Source organism: Plecotus auritus (genome assembly GCF_963455305.1).
Source record: "Plecotus auritus genome assembly, chromosome: 4".
Classification (NCBI taxonomy): Eukaryota; Metazoa; Chordata; class Mammalia; order Chiroptera; family Vespertilionidae; genus Plecotus; species Plecotus auritus.
The window spans coordinates 175,921,935-175,941,134 of record NC_137775.1 but is presented as its reverse complement, the minus strand read 5'-3'; the positions used below and the strand labels follow the sequence as shown (position 1 = coordinate 175,941,134).

At 42.5% G+C, this 19,200-nt stretch overlaps 1 protein-coding gene across 1 annotated transcript; it reads left to right on the top strand.

Annotated features, from left to right (window-relative positions):
- The first annotated feature begins 16,736 nt into the window (after positions 1–16,736).
- TWIST1 (twist family bHLH transcription factor 1) lies at positions 16,737–18,646 on the top strand. Its single transcript, XM_080665536.1, has 2 exons — positions 16,737–17,487; positions 17,996–18,646. The coding sequence occupies exon 1, from the start codon at positions 16,846–16,848 to the stop codon at positions 17,443–17,445; it is 600 nt and encodes a 199-aa protein (XP_080521662.1). The 5' UTR covers positions 16,737–16,845; the 3' UTR covers positions 17,446–17,487; positions 17,996–18,646.
- The last annotated feature ends 554 nt before the right edge of the window (positions 18,647–19,200 follow it).

The window sequence follows — 19,200 nt, the reverse complement described above, 5'->3', positions numbered from 1 at the left end:
CCATAAAAAGAAGAAAACCCTGCCTTTTGCAATGAAATGGATGGACCTTGAGGGCATTATGCTAAGTGAAGTAAGTCAGACAGAGAAAGACAAATACTGTATGTTCTCAGGTATATGTGGAATCTAAAAATGTACAGCTTATTGCCCTGGCTGATTTAGCTCAGTGTCTAGACCATGAGCCTGCAGACTGAAGGGTCCTGAGCTCGATTCTGGTCAGGGGCACATGCCCAGGTTGCGGACTTGATCGCCAGTGCGGAGTGTGCAGTAGGCAGCCAATCAATGATTCCCTCTCATCACGAATGTTTCTATCTCTCTCTCCCTCTCCCTTCCTCTCCGAAATCAATAAAAATATATATTTTTAAAAAGTAACAATAAAAAATATTTTTAAAAATGAGCAGCTTATAAAAATAGCATAGAATGGTGGTTGCCAGGGGTTGTGGGTGGAAGATACAGGAAGATATTGGTTAAAGGGTACTTCCAGTTATCAGATGAATAAGTTCTGAGGGTCTATGCATGCATGGCGATGATAGTTAACAATACTGTACTACATACTTGAAAGCTGCTAATAGATCTTACATGTTATCACCATAAAAATGAAGAAAATAAAATTATTTTAAATTAAAAATAGCAACACAACAATGCAAATTGTGAGTTGTGCTCTTAGTTGTATGGCAGGATGCTGGTGAAAACTCTTGCTTTCTTTAAAACATTTAAATTAGGTATTTAACATGCTTATAAATACCATTCTGTCATTTCTTTGGATCCTAGGAGCAGACCATACAAGCATCTTACAAGCCCATCTTGTGATTCTTTCAGATTACTGCCCTTCTCTCCCTGAAAGGATATCTAGTGACAGACTTCTAACAGCCTCCATTAGCTTCCGCGTTTTTGTATTGTTTAATATGAATGAAATAACTGCATTTTGGTAGAATATTGATTTTCATTTACAAACTTATCCTCATTAAAACAAGTATTTTGACAGTCCACCCAAATGAGAAGTTAAAATTAATTATAAAGAGAAGGATTAAATCTACAACAGAGCCCTAACCAGTTTGGCTCAGTGGATAGAGCGTCGGCCTGTGGACTGAAAGGTCCCAGGTTTGATTCCAGTCAAGGGCATGTACCTTGGTTGCAGGCACATCCCCAGTAGGAGATGTGCAGGAGGCAGCTGATCAATGTTTCTCTCCCATGGATGTTTCTAACTCTCTATTCCTCTCCCTTCCTCTCTGTAAAAAATCAATAAAATATATTTTTTAAAAATCTACAACAGAAAGTTAAAAATTAAAAGGAAAATTACTTAGCAAATTTGCACTTTAATTTCATTGATACTGAAATTGAAATTTTAACAATGTGAGGTGTTCCTTCTTAAACACATCTGAGTTCACCTGTAACTTTACACAGACACACACACACACACACACACACACACACACACCTAATAAAAATAGGTACAGTAAACTATACTACTGCTAAGACATTTATTGCCTGGTCAGGAATACACTTCAAATTTCTAATGAAATTTGTGGTTTTTAAACTACCACAGTTTTGCTTCCTATTTAGCTCTAGGGGGCTACAATGTGTGTAGTGTGCTTGTGTACGTGCATTTGCATGGGGCCCCGTGTGGTGTGTGTGTGTGTGTGTGTGTGTGTGTGTGTGTGTGTGTGTGTGTGTGTAGGTACATAGAGACTGTGTAACATTAATATTTACTTCATTTTTAAAGGCTACAAATAGAATCCGATAAATGCACTCATAAACAAAATCTTTACATATTCACTTTCACATATTCATATGCATTATTTGTTTTCACAGTTTTCATATTCATGGTTTGAAAACTGCCATAAACCAAAAGGAAAAAAATACACAATTACATTTCTAACATAATTTCAAAATATTTAAAACCATCACTGCTTTTAATAACTTTTATTGTTTCTAACATGTGACATTTTATTCCCATTAGCAATAACAGATGTCTAAGGCATTAAAAAGGAAAGTCCTGCACACGTGTTGAAATAGAGGACTTTACTGAAAGGTAAGCATGTGCTTTGATTTATATTAGCCAAAATTTAGATACTGTACTTGGTGCTATTTCAGGAAATGAAAAGGTGAGGAAACTGTTATATATCAGTAAACCAGAGCAAAGTCTCCATAGAAACCAGAACAGTTTCTGTGGGAGCCACTTAAGCTAAATTAATACCTAGAATATGCTCATATTAGCCCCTAGGGAGCTAATTTGAACAAAACCAAACCCTTTCTATTGATTCATGAATGTTACATAGTATTTACAATTCTTCCTTGTTCTCATTTCATTGTAAAAAATTAATTGGCCATCGAGTCTATGAAAATTTGGGTGAATTCTAAAGAGAAATGATCACAAAAAAATAAGTGTTTATTTACTCTTCCTTAACTCCATTACTTCACTACTAGTCAAAAGAAACATAAAGGACAAAATAAAAAGTAATGACTGATAAATTCAATTTTATTTGTTTAGCTGGTTTTTTGCCTCCACTTTCATAGGCACCTTCTCTCCTATATTCCATGGTTTCAATTTATACCATCCTTCAAATAGTACATCTGTTGCTACTGTGATGGCTTCTGGTTCATGCAATTTGTATTATGTTCCCCTACTCCCATTTTCTTTGCTCTATGATCACAGAGTGTGTAAGAACTAGTTCTTTGCACAAAAATTGGGCTGTTTTCTTAAATGCTCCAGAAATACGTATGTTTATGTCTGTATGTGGCTGTGTGTGTTTGTGAGTGGCACACATAGCTTCCTACTGCCTAATGTCTAATAAAAAGGCTCTACAACCTCAATACCACACAATCTTTGGTATTTCCTTCATTAGAAGGAAATTTGGTATTATCTTTCATCAGAGTCTCTGATTCATAATTACATAATCATAATGTATGCTATCTGCTCAAATACCCTATATAGGACATTTATCTTATTTGTGATGTCTGGAACAGCAGAGAATATATGACCACTGGATAAAGCCATGCTGTTTTGGTCAGTCCAACCCACTGCAGTCAAATTTGATATCATTGGCCTTGTGCTACTGCACAAAGTTACTTTAAGGTTTTTCTCTTTTTGTTCACTTCTTTTTATTTTCATGCTCTTTGACAAAATTAAAATTAAGTTGAGATGAACTTCTAAAGTAATAATTAACATTAAAAGAGAGAAAATTTGTGAAGATTTATTTTTCATAATTTTTATAAAAGGAAAACACAACTTCTGGGTTGAAAACTAAGGCTGGTTCATGTCTACATGCAATGCTAGTATCCTATATAATAAAAGCCTATATAATATAATAGTATCCTATATAATATAATAATATGCTAGGTGTCCATTCGTCCATTCAACCAATCAAAGCATCATATTCTAATGATATGCTAAGGTTGCTCAACCGTTTGCTATGATGTGCACTGACCAGCAGGGTGCAGGCAGTCGACTGGTCAACCAGTCACTCTGACGTGCACTGACCATCAGGGGGCAGATGCTCCAATTGGTAGGTTAGCTTGCTGCTGGGGTCTGGCCTATCAGGACTGAGCAAGACAGGCCGGACATGCCCTGGAGCCCTCCCACAGTCCCTCCCCAGCTGGCCAACCTCCCCCGTCCCTCCCCCGTCCCTCCCCGACCCCAATCGTGCACCGGTGGGGTCCCTCGGCCTAGCCTGCACCCTCTCACAATCTGCGACCCCTCGGGGGATGTCAGATAGCCAGTTTTGGCCCAATCCCGCAGGTCAGGCCTAAGAACCCCACTGGTGCACGAATTCATGCACCGGGCCTCTAGTAAGAAATAATTTGCTAAGTTACATCACAGCCAAGGAACCCAAAACAATATTAAGAGCAGCACCAAGGTCAGAGATGCTAGCCTTAGCATCCAGAGACAGTGACAAACCCCAAGGAAACATCTTTTGAGAGGAAAGGCCAATACTCAGACTAACGTTAACTATGTGGCTGCGAACTTTGCATGGAGACTCACCATAAATTTATTACTGAATGGATCAAGTGACAAAAGTGAATACAATTCTCAGATTTATGGTATTTAATTCAAAAATGGAGGTTCTCTTGAAATAAAATTTCAACCATTGGGAGAGTTTCCAAGTCAGAAAATATTATTTACAGCATTTTCTTCATCAGCTTAAAGTATAATGCCATTATTACAGCCCTGATTTTGTGGATGGTCGTCAGAGTAATTCACTCTTTCATAAATCTAATGTTTTGCTTTCATACTCTGATTGATTGGCTACAATTTAGTTGTAGTTGCTTTTTAATGTTCCTATGTCATTCCTAATTGGCTTTCAATGTATTGTACTGTTACAGTTCTACTTATCATTTATCATTCATGTCACAAGGGTAAGTGGCTATGTAGAACAAAAAAATAAAATAATTACAGACCTCTCCTGCTTCCCTTCTCCTCTTTCTCTCCCCCAACACAGTCTTTTTCTGTCACTGTTGGATTTATACTGTCACTGTTGGATTTATTTGGACTATCTTTTATATGCTGAATAAAAATGAAAAGTTTCTCCTCTTGCCTGGCTGGTGTATCTCAGTGGTTAGAGTGTCCGCCTGAGCACAGAAGGGTCACGGGTTCAATTCCCCGTCTGGGTTGAAGGTTTGTTTGATCCCCAGCCCCAACCGGCAACCAATCAATGTATCAATGTCTCTCTCTTTACCTCTCTCTCCCCTCCCTCCCTTCCACTTCCTCTAAAAATCAATGGAAATAATATCCTCAGGTGAGGATTAACAAAAAAAATTTCTCCTCTTTCTAAGACTTTGTCCTTCTATAAAAATGCACACAAATTGTGTTTTAAACAGAAATTATACAGGGAAAAAAAACAAAGATATATTTTATTACAATTTAGTGAAGTTGTAATTATCTTCTTTGTAAGAGAGGGTTTGACAAATGAACCAAGAAGGTGAACAATTTCCTTACACCACTTTCCCAAGTCATATGTTGGGGTCATTCTCACATGTAGCTCTAAACTACCCAGGCACATAACTGTCATAGTGAGAGAGTGAAAAGTAGCAATAATGTAGGTTTGGTTTATGTTTAAACAGGACTAGCTCAGATTTGAGTGTTCTTGCTCTGTTAAGCATCCAGTTCTTATTCTAACTTTCATTACCAATTTAACAAAAATCTATCAAATATTTATTGGACTTGACTCTTTTCTCAACAGTTTTCTAGTTCTGTTAGTATCTTTTACCTAAAAGAAGCTCATAGTAGAATAAGAAACATACACTTCTAGAACTTGTGTAGATACTGTAAAGTACTGCATAGGGAATATAGTGAATAGTATAATAACTATACATATATGATGTCAAGAGAACACTAGACTTATTGAGGGAATCACTTTGTAAATTATATAAATGTCTACCCACTATGCTATACACCTGAAACTAATATAATATTGAATGTCAACTCTAATTGAAAAAAAAAATTACTTAAAGAAAACAATTATATAAATAATTTATTGACTTGCAGGGGTAGAAGGAACAAGTTATATTATAAATTCAACTTCTCTGTGAAAAACCACATTGAGGTATCAAGTGGACAGTTGAAAATGAGAATCTTCAGCTTAGACAAACCACCACCCATTACAGAAAATGAAGCGGTCATATGCCTCCTGTTGCCTTTTCTTGGCGGCTAGGGCAGAGATAAACTATTGAACCTCCTCCAGTTAGCGTTTCCACCCTGAACTAAGAGTCTTCAGGGACTTAGACAAGGATATAGGAACAGCTGCTCTTCAAACAGAACCAGATCATCAATTAAGTTCCTCATTGATCCTTTAAACCTTTCATTTTTGCACTTAGAATTGAGTGCAAATTCTTCATTTTCATCTATAAGGTACTGCATAACTTAGTCATCATTTAAAGTAATAATATCAAACATGTACCAAGTGCCAGGCACCATTTTAAGTGGTTAACACTTATGACTTTATTTCATCATCTGAGATACATTATTCTCCCCCCTTCATTGGAAGGATGAAAGAGTAACATATCTAAGGGCACAGGCAGTGAGAAGTTCTGCCATATTTGAAACTCCACTAACTGGCTCCAGAATCCAGGCTGTCATCCACTGCACTGTTCTCTATGGCCACCCTATCTTGCCAGGAAAGGAAGAAGCGCTCTGGGACCCCTTCTAAAACTTAGTCTAACTCTAGTCGTCTGTGACTTTAATGAAGTGATTTTTCTAAGCCGTTTCTCCAGTTTTGCAATTGCAATGTTTTAATTTTTTAAGAAATTAAAATGATCATCTAATTTAATCCAGGGAAATTACTTAGGTTCCTATTTTCATTCTGCGTTCACTCTATGGAATTACTCCAATACTATGATCCTCTGCCATGCCTATTAACTCTTTAGAAACGACACGCTACAGGTGATTGCAGCTTTATTGCCAATGTATTCACATATAAAATCTGATAGCCCTTCTGCCTTACTGAAGTTTCCCATGAAATTCTCTCTCTCTTGTTTAAGATTTTATATTCTATAAAATATCTGGGTGTCCAATTTTCATATAAGAATCAGTATAATGAGTATAAATGTTACATAAATCTAGAAGTAGGGTTTGTTTTTCCTAATAATTATATCAGACTGTGGAGTCTATTTTGGAGGATGGCCAAGTTGAAAAATAAATTAAATATAATTCACTTGTAATATCTGCTCTTCAGATATTCCAAGCCTGCTGATATGCTTCAGAATTAACATCTTTGTCTCTCTCTCTTTATGGCCTTCTTAACAATGATTTCTCCCCCAAAAACTTGGCTGAGATTAAAATTGCATCAAGGTTGCTTATGCACACTAGTGGATATTTTTGTTTTCTTCAGTCATTATATACAATTCATGTTCCCTGGAAATATTTCCATCTTGGACAGACCCATTATAGTTTAAACAAAAAGATGATTTATTATTTGCTTTTAACTTACACCTGGTAGTAAATACAAGAGTATCCCTTATTTGATGGACACATGTCAAGGTTCTAAGACCTTGAGAGAAATTGAGATGATGAGACAAGGCCAGTGGGCTCTGGTTTCCTCCTGTCTCATTGTGCTCTACCTGTCAGATCCAACCCAAACAACAGAACGGGCCATTCTCAGCCACCCCGAACCCCAGGCAAGGAAGCTCCCCCCGGCGCATGAGCCATGACCTTTCCCAAGGCCCACCCTTGGAAAAATCACCAAGGCCCTAGTACCATCACCTTTACTTTCTCCACAACTCTCCCTGTCTTTCGGTCTGGCCTCTCCAGTGTGTCCCAGCGTCCTTTGGCCACGCTGAGCCCCTCCTGTCCTGAGAAAAACATCACGTAATCTCATTCACTCAAAGGTGTTAGTGACCTCATGTGTGACCTCACCTTGGGGACTGTGCCATCGACGAGGAGCCTGGAGAGGACAATGCCAGGCTCCAACTTAACGCGTTTCCAGGGATAGATTTAGAGCGTGACTATGGGAGGGGAAGGTGGGTTTTGGAAGGAGCCTCTTCTGTCCCCCTTCAGAGCACTTTGCTGCCCATCTTACTCAGTTTTTGGCATCAAAGTTTAGGCCCACCGTTGGCCACACACAGTTTCCAGAATTAGAAGGAAACTCATTCTCATCACTTAGGAAAATACTTTCAGGTTCCAGGTACTGCTGAATCTTAGTTATACACAGTCACAGCGAAAACGTTTTCTTGGATAAAACTGACTAGCCAGACCAGATAATTTCAAAAATCCTTTAAGTTTACATAGTTTTTAACTTTTTCTAATTATCCTTTGACTTCATTTTACAGATAAAGAACTTCAAATCTCCCTGAATCTGGTCACTTTCTCTCAACTTTGTATTATCCTGTCCATATCCCCATGGTTACAGCAATGATGTAGGTTCTCATAAGTCAACTGATGTACTTACACTAGGTATATTGTGGGCTGATGCAAGAGCTTCCTAAATCTAACCACACAACTGCCTAATCCATCCCCTACACTGAGTCTATCCACAGACTGGTATTTCTAAAATATAAATCTGATCATTTACTTTCCCTGCTTTACATTCTTCCGTTTTCCAATTGCATTTAGAATAAAACCTAAGTTCCTTAGCATGCCACACACACCCCCAAAGTTACTGTGATGTGAACTTTGTACCATTTCTGGCTGCTTCCACACTCCTTCCACCTCCAGCCATCCAACACTCCTTACAGGTCTCTGAAAAGGCCACCATGCATGCTCATGTCTCCACACCTTTGCCCATCCCATGCCACTCCCCATGTCTTTCTTTCCTCCTACCCTTTCTACTTCTCACCTGGTTCACCCCTATTCATCCTTCAAGACTAAAGCTGAAACAATGTGTACTTCAGGAAAACTGCAATGTATGCTTGCTGTATTGTTTATGAATATCCGATTCTGCTAAAGAGAAGAGAAACAAGGAGGAGAGATGACCTTAAGCCTGGAAATAAGAAGCAACCGGAGGGGCATCTTAGACATCAGTAAGTAGGAAGGGGCAGAAAGACTATGTATGCATCAAATAGTCATGCAGCAATCAGAGAACCCAATAGTCATGCGGCATCCATAATCATGAGCTTAAGTAGGATCCCCACTGGTGACATCCAATCGGGCCCACCTGGCTTCTGTCCAGGAGAGAAAGATAACATGCATAGCTGCTCGGCAGGTTAAGGGTCAAGCCCCGCCGTGAAAGAGCATATATGCTCGGTGCCTCTCTGGCAGAGCAAGTGCATTTCAGCTCCAGCCGCCCTCCAACATTGCCCAGGGTACACTTTGGACCTCTTCTCCCATTATCAAGAAGGCTGACAGATAGAGAGGAGGGGTAGGAGAGCGGGAGAGGGAGGATATTAACATTGTGGATCTGTGTACACCAGGATCTGGGTAGCATGGTCCTTCCTGCCTGTTTGCAACCTGTCCTAGGATAGTGGTCGGCAAACTGCAACCACAAGCCACATGCGGCTCTTTGGCCCCTTGAGTGTGGCTCTTCCACAAAATACCACATTCGGGCGCACACGTACAGTGTGATTGAAGGAGTACCCTAATTAAGTTAATAACAATGTACCTACCTATATAGTTTAAAAAAATTTGGCTCTCAAAAGAAATTTCAATCATTGTACTGTTGATATTTGGCTCTGTTGACGAATGAGTTTGCCAACCACTGTCCTAGGATATTAATCTACTTCATCTATTTCCCTTTCTTGCTGTATGTCTCAAGCTGACGCAGTAAAATGAAAATGACGTGCATCTTTATTTGAACTGTGGGCCCCTCTGTGCGTTTCTCTCTGGGACAGGCTTCCTGGCAGTCTATCTGGAGGCTACCATCTCAGTGAGGTGATTTCCCCAAATCTAAAGGCATCTCCTTCCTTGGCACTGTTTAAAAACATCTATTACAATCCTGGCCAGTGTGCTTGCTCAGTGGTTAGAGCATCGGCCCTAGGACCAGGGGGTCACAGATTTGATTCCAAGCCAAGGTCATATACTTGGATTGCAGGTTAGATCCCCTGCCCAGGTTGGGGGCCTTGCTGGAGGCAACCAACCAATGTGTCTCTCTCACATTGATGTTTCTCTCTCTCCCTCTCTCTCTCTCTCTCTCTCTCTCTCTCTCTCTCTCTCTCCCCTCCTCCATCCCTTCCACTCTCTCTAAAATTAATAGGAAAAATATCCTTGGTTGAGGATTAAGGGGAAAAAAATAAAGAAAACATCTATTACATAACCAGAGGGAAAGGGGGTTGGGGATTGGTGGAGGTGGGCAAAGAGATGATAAATGGCCCTAACCGGTTTGGCTCAGTGGATAGAGCGTCCGCCTGTGGACTGAAAGGTCCCAGGTTCGATTCCAGTCAAGGGCATGTACCTTGGTTGCAGGCACATCCCCAGTAGGAGGTGTGCAGGAGGCAGCTGATCGATGTTTCTCTCTCATCCCTCCTCCTTCCTCTCTGCAAAAAAATCAATAAAATATTTTTTTTAAAAAAAGAGAGATGATAAATGGGGATGGAAAAAGACTTTGCTTTGGGTGATGGGCGTACTATGTAGTATGCAGATGATGTTTTGTTGGGTTGTACTCTTGACACTTACATGGTATTATGAATCAATGTCCCCAATAAAATCAATTTAAAAAAGGGGGGGTCAGTGGGAAGAAAACATCTATCACAGCATTTAGCTCTCCATGTTACAAAATTGTTTGCACGTTTTATTTCCCATTAGACCGTGACATCCTCGATGTCAGAGACTAAATCTTCTTACTCAGAGCACCTAAAATTATTAAAGAACCTGACAAATTTGTTAAACTACAAATCAATAAATGTGCTGCAATTAATTCGTGCCACTTGAAACCAGAATTCAGATCTCCTGATGCACCGTTAGGCAGAACCAGAACCTACAGTCTCTCAAGGTCTTGAGTAGAGGTGAGTGAGAATAAGACTCATCACTTATACTATGTCTTTCCCTGAGGAATCTGAGGTGGAGAGGTCAAAGGCATTGATCCTGATTAACTACTGGGAAAAACATCCAGTTTGATCTCCATTCTGGAGGTCAAGTGGAAAATAACTAATGAGCTAGGAGTCTTAGCAACCACACAAGATTTCAGAAATCCTATCATGGTTCATAGCATTTTTCAAGAAGTAATGGTGTCAGTATTGCCCCAGATGTCTTCCCCATCACCATTTTGAGATCCAATAATGACAACACGTTGCCATCTTTGCTTTAATTCTGGACAGAGCATTCCTATTAGATGAACACCAGTGATAATGAAAAGTTTCGTGGCCCTTCACCATATTTCTTCTTTTTGTTATGGCTTGGGTGACAGTGACATGGATTTTTAAAACTAAATGTCTACCATAAGGAACAGGTAGCTACTTACAAAAATCTCTGAGCAGAAACTGAGGCAAATAATCTTGGTGCGTTTCTATTTCCCATTAAGTGCAATTATTTCTCTCTCGTGTCATTTAAGCCTTTTATTCCTCCTGCATATCAAGCCTCATTCTCTTTTTCTCCATCAATTCCCTTTTGCTCACTTGCTCCAGCTCCATCTTTTACCCTCTCTCCAGATTCTTTCTCTCTTCATTGCTTCCTTATTTTTACTTTGTTCTCTCTTGTCTTTTTCTCTTTTTTTCCCAGGTCTTTTGGTCCATTGCTCAGTCCCTCCAGCAGGGATAAGAGAAAGTGATCAGAAATTTATCTGCAAGAATACACGAATGCAAAACAAAAGCATTGGGTTCCAACTGAACCCAAAATGCCCCAGCTCAGTTCTCATGGCACTCCACCAGGACTATAAAATTCATGCAGAAAAATATCAACATAACTCATTTTCATTTACTTTAATTTACAAAGTAATCAGACACCCCAAAACTTTTTTTGAGAGGCAGTAGTAAAAAGGAAGACAATCTTAAATTAAGTAAAATATTCTGTGTTAATAATTCTGGGAAAATGTTGGGAGTCAATATTTTTAAAATATCTTATTTTCCTATATGTTTGAAACATAATTTTAGGTCTTAACCTACTGTGTGAATTAAATTAATTGGCAGAACATAAAACATAATTTCCATGTAATTTTTTAATGTAAAGACATCCCAAATACCCAAACTAAAAATTTCAACTTTCAAAGGCATTTTGGAATGATCATATATTTTTTAAAAACTGTTTTACATTGCCAAACATGGCTCTAAAGTTAAGAAAATAAAATTCTTGGTCAGTGAGAGTTTGTACAAAATTCTGCTAATGTAAAATAAACACTTTCCCTTAAATGGTATTTTAGTATATTTTCATTAATGTATGATTTTCTTTTATGTTCTACAATAAAAAATATATATTAACTTTTCCAAAAAAATCTATAGCTTGAATGCCAACTCATGTTTGTTTTTAAAAATTAATATAAGTAACATAAATCAGCTAGACATCTCTAATATGACATTCGTTGATTGTGTAGTATTTTTTCTATGTTGTTAGCTTTCCTCTTCCACAAGCTTTTTTTTTAACGAAGTTCTCTGGGAAATTGTGTCCTCTTGTGGTCACTAGCAAAAACAACATGTTTTCTGAAGAATCAACCCAAATTATGAATACAGGATTTAAGACTTCAGTAAAAGCCATTAGAGGAAAAAAGGAAACTCCTTGAAGTGAATAGAGATAAAAGTTGTAATGAGAAAGGGGAATTTAGCTGGAAAAACACAGAATGTAAATCATTTGATTTATATTTAAATTGCTGGAGTATCAGATGATTAAAAAATGCATATGATGTAGGAAGATTGTGGCCATGATAAAAACCTCTATGAATAACTGACTTTCTTTCATTATTTCTTCAATTATTGCTGCAATTCTTTGAAATAAGTAAAGGGAGAATGTATTTCATCATTAATTGGCAGCAAAGATGGGCACAGACTTTCTAGCCTGCACACCCAATAAGGTAATAAAGAGTTTGGGGGAAGGTTCTTCAAAACTCCACACTTTTCCACACTCTAATTCTTCTCTCCCTACAAGTCAGGCAAGTTATGTCTCCTTATCTCATCCTCATTTTGAGTGATGCAATGCCAGATACTTAAAAAATTAATATTTATTTGAAATTCTGATTTGCTCATTTGAGGTGTTGGCAACTCAATTTCTTGTGCTTTATGTTTGTTTGTTTGTTTCAATTTATTTCTGGATTGCGAGCTTCAAATCTTAGTTCCTTCTAACTTCAATTTCTTTTTCTTTAAGAAATTCAGAAAGAGAACGGTATAATCAGTTAAATTCATGAATTAGCCTATCAGAGAAAGAGAATGACTCCTTAGTTAGGGCAAGGTGTTCAAACATTATTAAGGCTACCTGTGTCACAGAGAACGAATCTGCTCTTGCACAGAGTTATCAAAATCACTTGTGCTGACACAAACTTTGTACTGCCCTTTAATAAAATCCTCTCACTTAAACCAGGCTGAATCTATGATGTGCAGCCTCATTTGAGATCCACTCACTGCAGCCTTTTCCAATTTGCGCACCCTTCTGTGTGAATGATCCTGTGCTTCATTCATGCAATTCGGAGAAATTATTGCACAGAACTCTAAGCCAGCAAGCAGGTGGTAGGTCATCCAAAGACTGGCGAGAAAGAGTAGACACAGATTCAGATATTCATCTTTTGTGCAAGACCCAACATAGCAAAACTTACCAGCTTGCTAAGAGATCCATAGTGTGTATGTGTGTTTCTTTTCCTTCTCTAAAATGACTTGTAAGTGACTGTTGCTAAGAGAATGCCAGTGCATATTCAAGCTTTAAAGATATAGCTACATACATACTTATTGCATATGCTCAGTATGAGATTCCTAACTCTGTTACTTCTAACAGTTTTCTTAAAAAGTTTAACACAGCACACATTCCTCAAGCAGGAACAAGCCAAGTTTGCAGTTTAAAAACAAAGCTCATTTTGAATTATCGAGTGCAAAAGAAGAACTTTTTTTTGTTTTCAGTTAAATTATTTTCAGAAAACTTATTGTAGAACTAGACAAAAAAGATTAAATTGCAATTAATACTGTATTGCCAAAGAAGGTAGCGCTTCACTTACATTCTTCAAGTCTGGCTGGGTTCGGGCTCAGAGGGAAATTTCAAAGACTGTTTTTTAAGCGTTTTGAAATTAGGCTTTTAAAACTTAGCTTTCATATGTTAAACTGAGTATTTTTGAAGTTATCCGTTATTGTTGTGTTTACAACAGATGCAGCATTTGGCTCCTCAGCGCATAGTAAGGGATCCCGCTTTTGGTCTCAGAGTGGCTAAGAAAATTGTTAGATATGACATTAGGTAGGATATAGCTATAGATGAATGAGCAAAGTGAGATGGACAATCCCATCGGGAAACTGCAGTTTGCAAACTAGGGAGTATCAAACCCCAGACATTCTGAGAGATAATTCATCCCACAAGCTACACCCTTCTGCTCAAAAAGTAACCTTTGAACAATCAGAAACCAGTCTTATCCTCATACTCCACTCTTTGGAAGAGTTCAAGAGAAATTTCTTCTCAGAACTGAAGTCATTCATTGTGACTGGGTCAGGAAGATTTCGTGCTGGCATGGTTCTAGTTAGGTCATTCATTTTAAACCCTCTTCTAAGAATTCTGTCATCCAGAGCTTTGCTCAGCCCTGAGGGTCCCTGTAAGGGCCCCCAGCTCTTCGTCCCCTAGAAGTTTAGTGCCTGGAGAAGGGCTGGGCTCACTTGTTTAAGAACTAGTCTTAGAGATTGATGACTTTGCAAGTGGGGCTGGCTAATGATCCCCGCCTGCTGTGCTGTCATGGGCTCAGTTTCTCTGCCCCCATCTGCAGCTCCCGGACCTCCATCCCAATTCCCCTTGGTCAGGTATGGTTTTCTTTACACTTTGCCCACACTTTCCTGTCTTGCTTACCCACAGCCACAAAGGAAAGCATCCAAATATTCGATCTCTTTATTTTTGAGAATTCGGCTAAAGGGAAAAAAATAAAACAAAATTAAGATTTCAGATTGATCTCTTTTTTTAAAAAAAAAAAAAAACAAGATAGAAAACGGTAGAAATTTTTCAAGATTTCGGCAGCGACTTTCAAATAAGAATTGCAGAGAATACTCTGCAATTCAGATTTGCACGGAAGAACACTTGGTAGAGAGTAGGGGGCAGAATCTCTGCTTCCAAGAGATAAAGTCCTACAGGCAGAAGATGCAAACATAAGGTGACTTATCAGAGTGCCTTTTGTTTTAAGGAGACCTGCCTGCGTACTATTAAGTGGAGGTCAAGTCGAATTTGATTTTCAGACAGGCACTGATTTTAAAGTATGGCAGTGACTCAAGAGACAGGCCAGTGAGCACGCTGTGGACATTGTTTCTGAATATTTGTAAAAATGGTGATAGACAAACCCGGTAAGCCGCCCCTGTTCGCCCCCCACGGGGGGAGATGCCTCTTGCCCTCCCTTCACGGCCCCAGGCGCTGCAGATTCCTGGGTTTCCCCGGACCAAAGCTGAGAGCCTCAGCGGGACACAGCCACGTGGCCTGCTCGCGTGTCGCCTGGGCTCCCGCCTCCTCCTGCGGATGCCCGCGGATGAGACCCTCGGTCGGGCCACGAAAGAGCCGCTTCGCTGAGATAATTCTCATCCCCTAGTTCAGACTGGAGAGAGCATGAGTTTACCTCGGCCTGTGCAGGGGATCTGAGCCCAGGGCACTGAATTCTGGCATCCCCCAAATCTGACTCCTCAAACCGACTACTGCTTTTGACCTCTGGTTTGCTTTGCAACGCAAAGCATGAACATGAAATGGTTATTCTATCCCGACTGGTTCCAAAAAAGAAGAAAAAGTATGTTAGCATTGCAAACATGAACTTCCCTTCCATGGCGACTTCCCTTCCCTTCACCAGCTCACCAACTGTTGTTGCTTCCAATTTGCCAGATTCTACAATAGCACACTCTTTGGGGTTCTTTGTTGTTATCTTATGAGATTGAAATGCTTAACATGTCAAAGTGTCCAAGCAATTGGTATTTCTGCGTTTGGGGCGCAGAAAGCATAATTGACCAATGGACCTCCATGGATGGGGGCGGGGAAGGAGACTCTCATAGCTGGCAGCCCTGTATGTCCACGCAATGTTGAACCCCCATCTCACTGTCTTTTGAGTTGACCTTTAGTGGTCACCACGCGAGGCCTCATTTGGGAATGGGGTGGGGACGAGATGGCCCTCCACCTGGAGATGGCAGCTCAGGCGAGCAGGACCACGGCGAAGACGCTGCGCTGCCCCCCTCTGGCCCCACTGCATGTTCCAAGGGCAGGGCTGCCTTCCGAGGGAAAACGACTTCTCTGCCTCTTTCTAGCACCTTCGGAGGTGTGGTCCCCTGGGTGTTGGGAAGCTTGAGACTGGGTCACTATTAATGAGAAAAAGAATCGGATGCTTCTCGGGCCGGCGTGACAGAGCAGGCCGGGGCGCAGATCAGCAGTCCCGGCGGCGCGGCCACGTCTCCAGAAACGCCCCCGACCTCCGGGCCAGCCACGGTAGTTTGGCCCTGGGGACTCCATGGGCCTGGCTACTTGACCACTGAACTGGCTACGCGGTGGCCAGTGTTCTTGCCATTCCCCCCGCCCAGCAATCCCCAACCGGCCCCACGGACCCGGAGGGTACCGGGGCGAAAGGAGACATCACCCACTGCGCAGAAGCTGTGGCCCTCGCTGCTGTCACAGACGCTCCGGGAGGGACCGACACCGCGGCCGCGACGGTCCCTCCGGCGCTTCCCGGGGCTGCGCTCGGGTGCGGGGGCGCGGCCCACGCGCTCCGGCGCGGAAGAAAATAGTCGGAGCCCGCGGGAGGAGGGCGCGGGGAGGGAAGGGGGAGGGAAGGGGGAGGGCAGCAAAGAGGCGGGCACAGGGGCCGGCCGCCGGGGCCAGGTCCGCTTTGAATGGTTTGGGAGGACGAATTGTTAGACCCCGAGGAAGGGGGGTGGGGACGGAGAAGGGGGGCTGGAAAGCGGAAACTTTCCTATAAAACTTCGAAAAGTCCCTCCTCCCCACGTCAGGCCAATGACACTGCTGCCCCCAAACTTTCCGCCTGCACGGAGATATAAGAGCCTCCGAGTCTGCCGCTTTCGTTCAACTCCCAGACACCTCGCGGGCTCGCCGGCACCGGCAGCGTTTCCAGGAGGCCTCGCGGGGTGTGCGTGCGGCCGTTGGGCGCCTTCTTTTTGGACCTCGGGGCCATCCACACCGTCCCCTCCCCCTCGCGCCTCCCTCCCCGCCTCCCCCGCGCGCCCTCCCCGCGGAGATCCTCCCCGTCCCTCCTCCCGTCCCTCCTCGGCCGCCGCACCGCCCGGGCCGGCGCCGCGCGCGGGGGAAGCTGGCGGGCTGAGGCGCCCGCTCTCCTCCTCTTCCCCGGGCCGCCCCTCTGCCCCGGGCCTGCGAGGCCGCACGTTGCCGCCCGAGAGATGATGCAGGACGTGTCCAGCTCACCAGTCTCGCCGGCCGACGACAGCCTGAGCAACAGCGAGGAGGAGCCGGACCGGCAGCAGCCCGCGAGCGGCAAGCGCGGGGGGCGCAAGCGGCGCAGCAGCCGGCGCAGCGCAGCCGGCGGCTCGGGGCCCGGCGGGGCCGCGGGCGGGGGCGTCGGAGGCGGCGAGGAGCCGGGCAGCCCGGCCCAGGGCAAGCGCGGCAAGAAGTCGGCGGGCTGCGGCGGCGGCGCGGGCGGCGGCGGCAGCAGCAGCGGAGGCGGGAGCCCCCAGTCCTACGAGGAGCTGCAGACGCAGCGGGTCATGGCCAACGTGCGGGAGCGCCAGCGCACGCAGTCGCTGAACGAGGCGTTCGCCGCGCTGCGGAAGATCATCCCCACGCTGCCTTCGGACAAGCTGAGCAAGATCCAGACCCTCAAGTTGGCGGCCAGGTACATCGACTTCCTCTACCAGGTCCTCCAGAGCGACGAGCTGGACTCCAAGATGGCAAGCTGCAGCTATGTGGCCCACGAGAGGCTCAGCTATGCCTTCTCCGTCTGGAGGATGGAGGGGGCCTGGTCCATGTCCGCGTCCCACTAGCAGGCGGAGCTCCCCACCCCCTCGGCAGGGCCGGAGACCTAGGTAAGGACCGGCGCCCCTTCCCGGTTCAGGTGGCAGAAGGACTGACGGCCAGGCCGCGGATCCCTGCCACCGCGCCTTCCTCGCCCTCTCCCGCTCTCTAGCTTTCCCACCCCACCTGGTTCCGCCACCTCATCCCCCAGCGTCCCTGGAGGCAGTGCGGTAGAGCTAGGGAGTGAGGGATGCGCCCTTGGGATGGTGTGCGTGTGGGTGAGTGTGCGTGACAGACAGGAGGGAAGACTGAGAGAGTCAAGGGTCATGGGTAAGGACAGTTGCCAGCGCCTCCCTTTCTTTTGGCTTTAAAGTTTTCATTCTTTTTACAACCGATGTTTCCAAATTCCACCTCCTCCTTTCCGCCCACCCACTTCCTCTTGCCCTTGGGCTGAAATCCTTCCAGGTTGTTCAGCGTAATTTCTCCGTGGTGGTGATAAGAACAGTGCTCACTGCTCTCAGAAAACAGCCACAGAGACCTAAACAATAACCAACTTTACCCCCTTTTGGGTTTTTGCAGATGTCATTGTTTCCAGAGAAGGAGAAAATGGACAGTCTAGAGACTCTGGAGCTGGATAACTAAAAATAAATATATATGCCAAAGATTTTCTTGGAAATTAGAAGAGCAGAATCCAAATTCAAAGAATCAGGGCGTGGGGCGCACTTTTAAAAGAGAAAGCGAGACAGGCCCGTGGACTGTGATTCCCAGACGGGCAGCGGCACCATCCTCACACCTCTACATTCTGATAGAAGTTTGAACAGTTGTTTGTGTTCCTTTTTTTTATGACGAAGAATGTTTTTATTGTTTTCTCATGCATGCATTCGCAAGAGGTCGTGCCAATCAGCCACTGAAAGGAAAGGCATCATTGTGGACTTTCTCCTTTTTAAAATGGTAACAATCAGAGGAATTTTAAGAACACCTTTAGAAATAAAAATGCTAGAATTAAACTGACTTGCAAAATCACAGTCAGTGAATTCCTTTTTTCATTCTTCCTCTGAGGGGAAAAAAAAAACCCTAAAATACAAAAAACAACATTCTATTTATTTATTGATGACCCATGGTAAAATGCAAATAGATCCGGTGTCTAAATGCATTCATATTTTTATGATTGTCTTGTAAATATCTTTGTATATTATTTTTCTGCAATAAATAAATATGACTGAAAATTTTAATAACCGTAGAGTTTGGTCTATATTTTTAAAGCTTAGGATTAAGTTGGAGATAAATACCTGCTTGTTTAACTCTGGAGGCACACAGGAGGGAGGGGGCACTAATATAAACAAAGGAGTGAAAAACTCAAATAAACTAGCTACTGACAGGTACAGGCATGTTATTTAGAAAGACAGCTTTATTATTCCTCCAGTTTGTTGTTCAGAGGGCTCCGTAGCGTCTCTCCATCTCTCATCGGGTCCCCAAACGGCAAAAACTTAAAATTTGTTATTCACCCCTCTTGCTTATATTTTGAAGAGGCAGTTATAAAACAGTTAAATGCAAATAAGCAGTATGAAGGCAGCACTATTTTGTCTTGTTACTGTCTTGCATTTTTATCAGGCCCTCCAATTTTTGTGAAGACTCTTAAATAATGAATTTATTTCACTGAAAGGCTGTATAAAGTGCTATTAAAATCATCAACCTGTATACACATATAAGTGAATATAAATGCAGAGAAAATAATGAAGTTTAATTCAGCAGGAAAGATAATTCCATTTGTAAAGCAATTTGCT

Bases quoted from the DNA above. Each gene is read 5' to 3' on its own strand.
- TWIST1 (XM_080665536.1), top strand. From the start codon at position 16,846: ATGATGCAGGACGTGTCCAGCTCACCAGTCTCGCCGGCCGACGACAGC.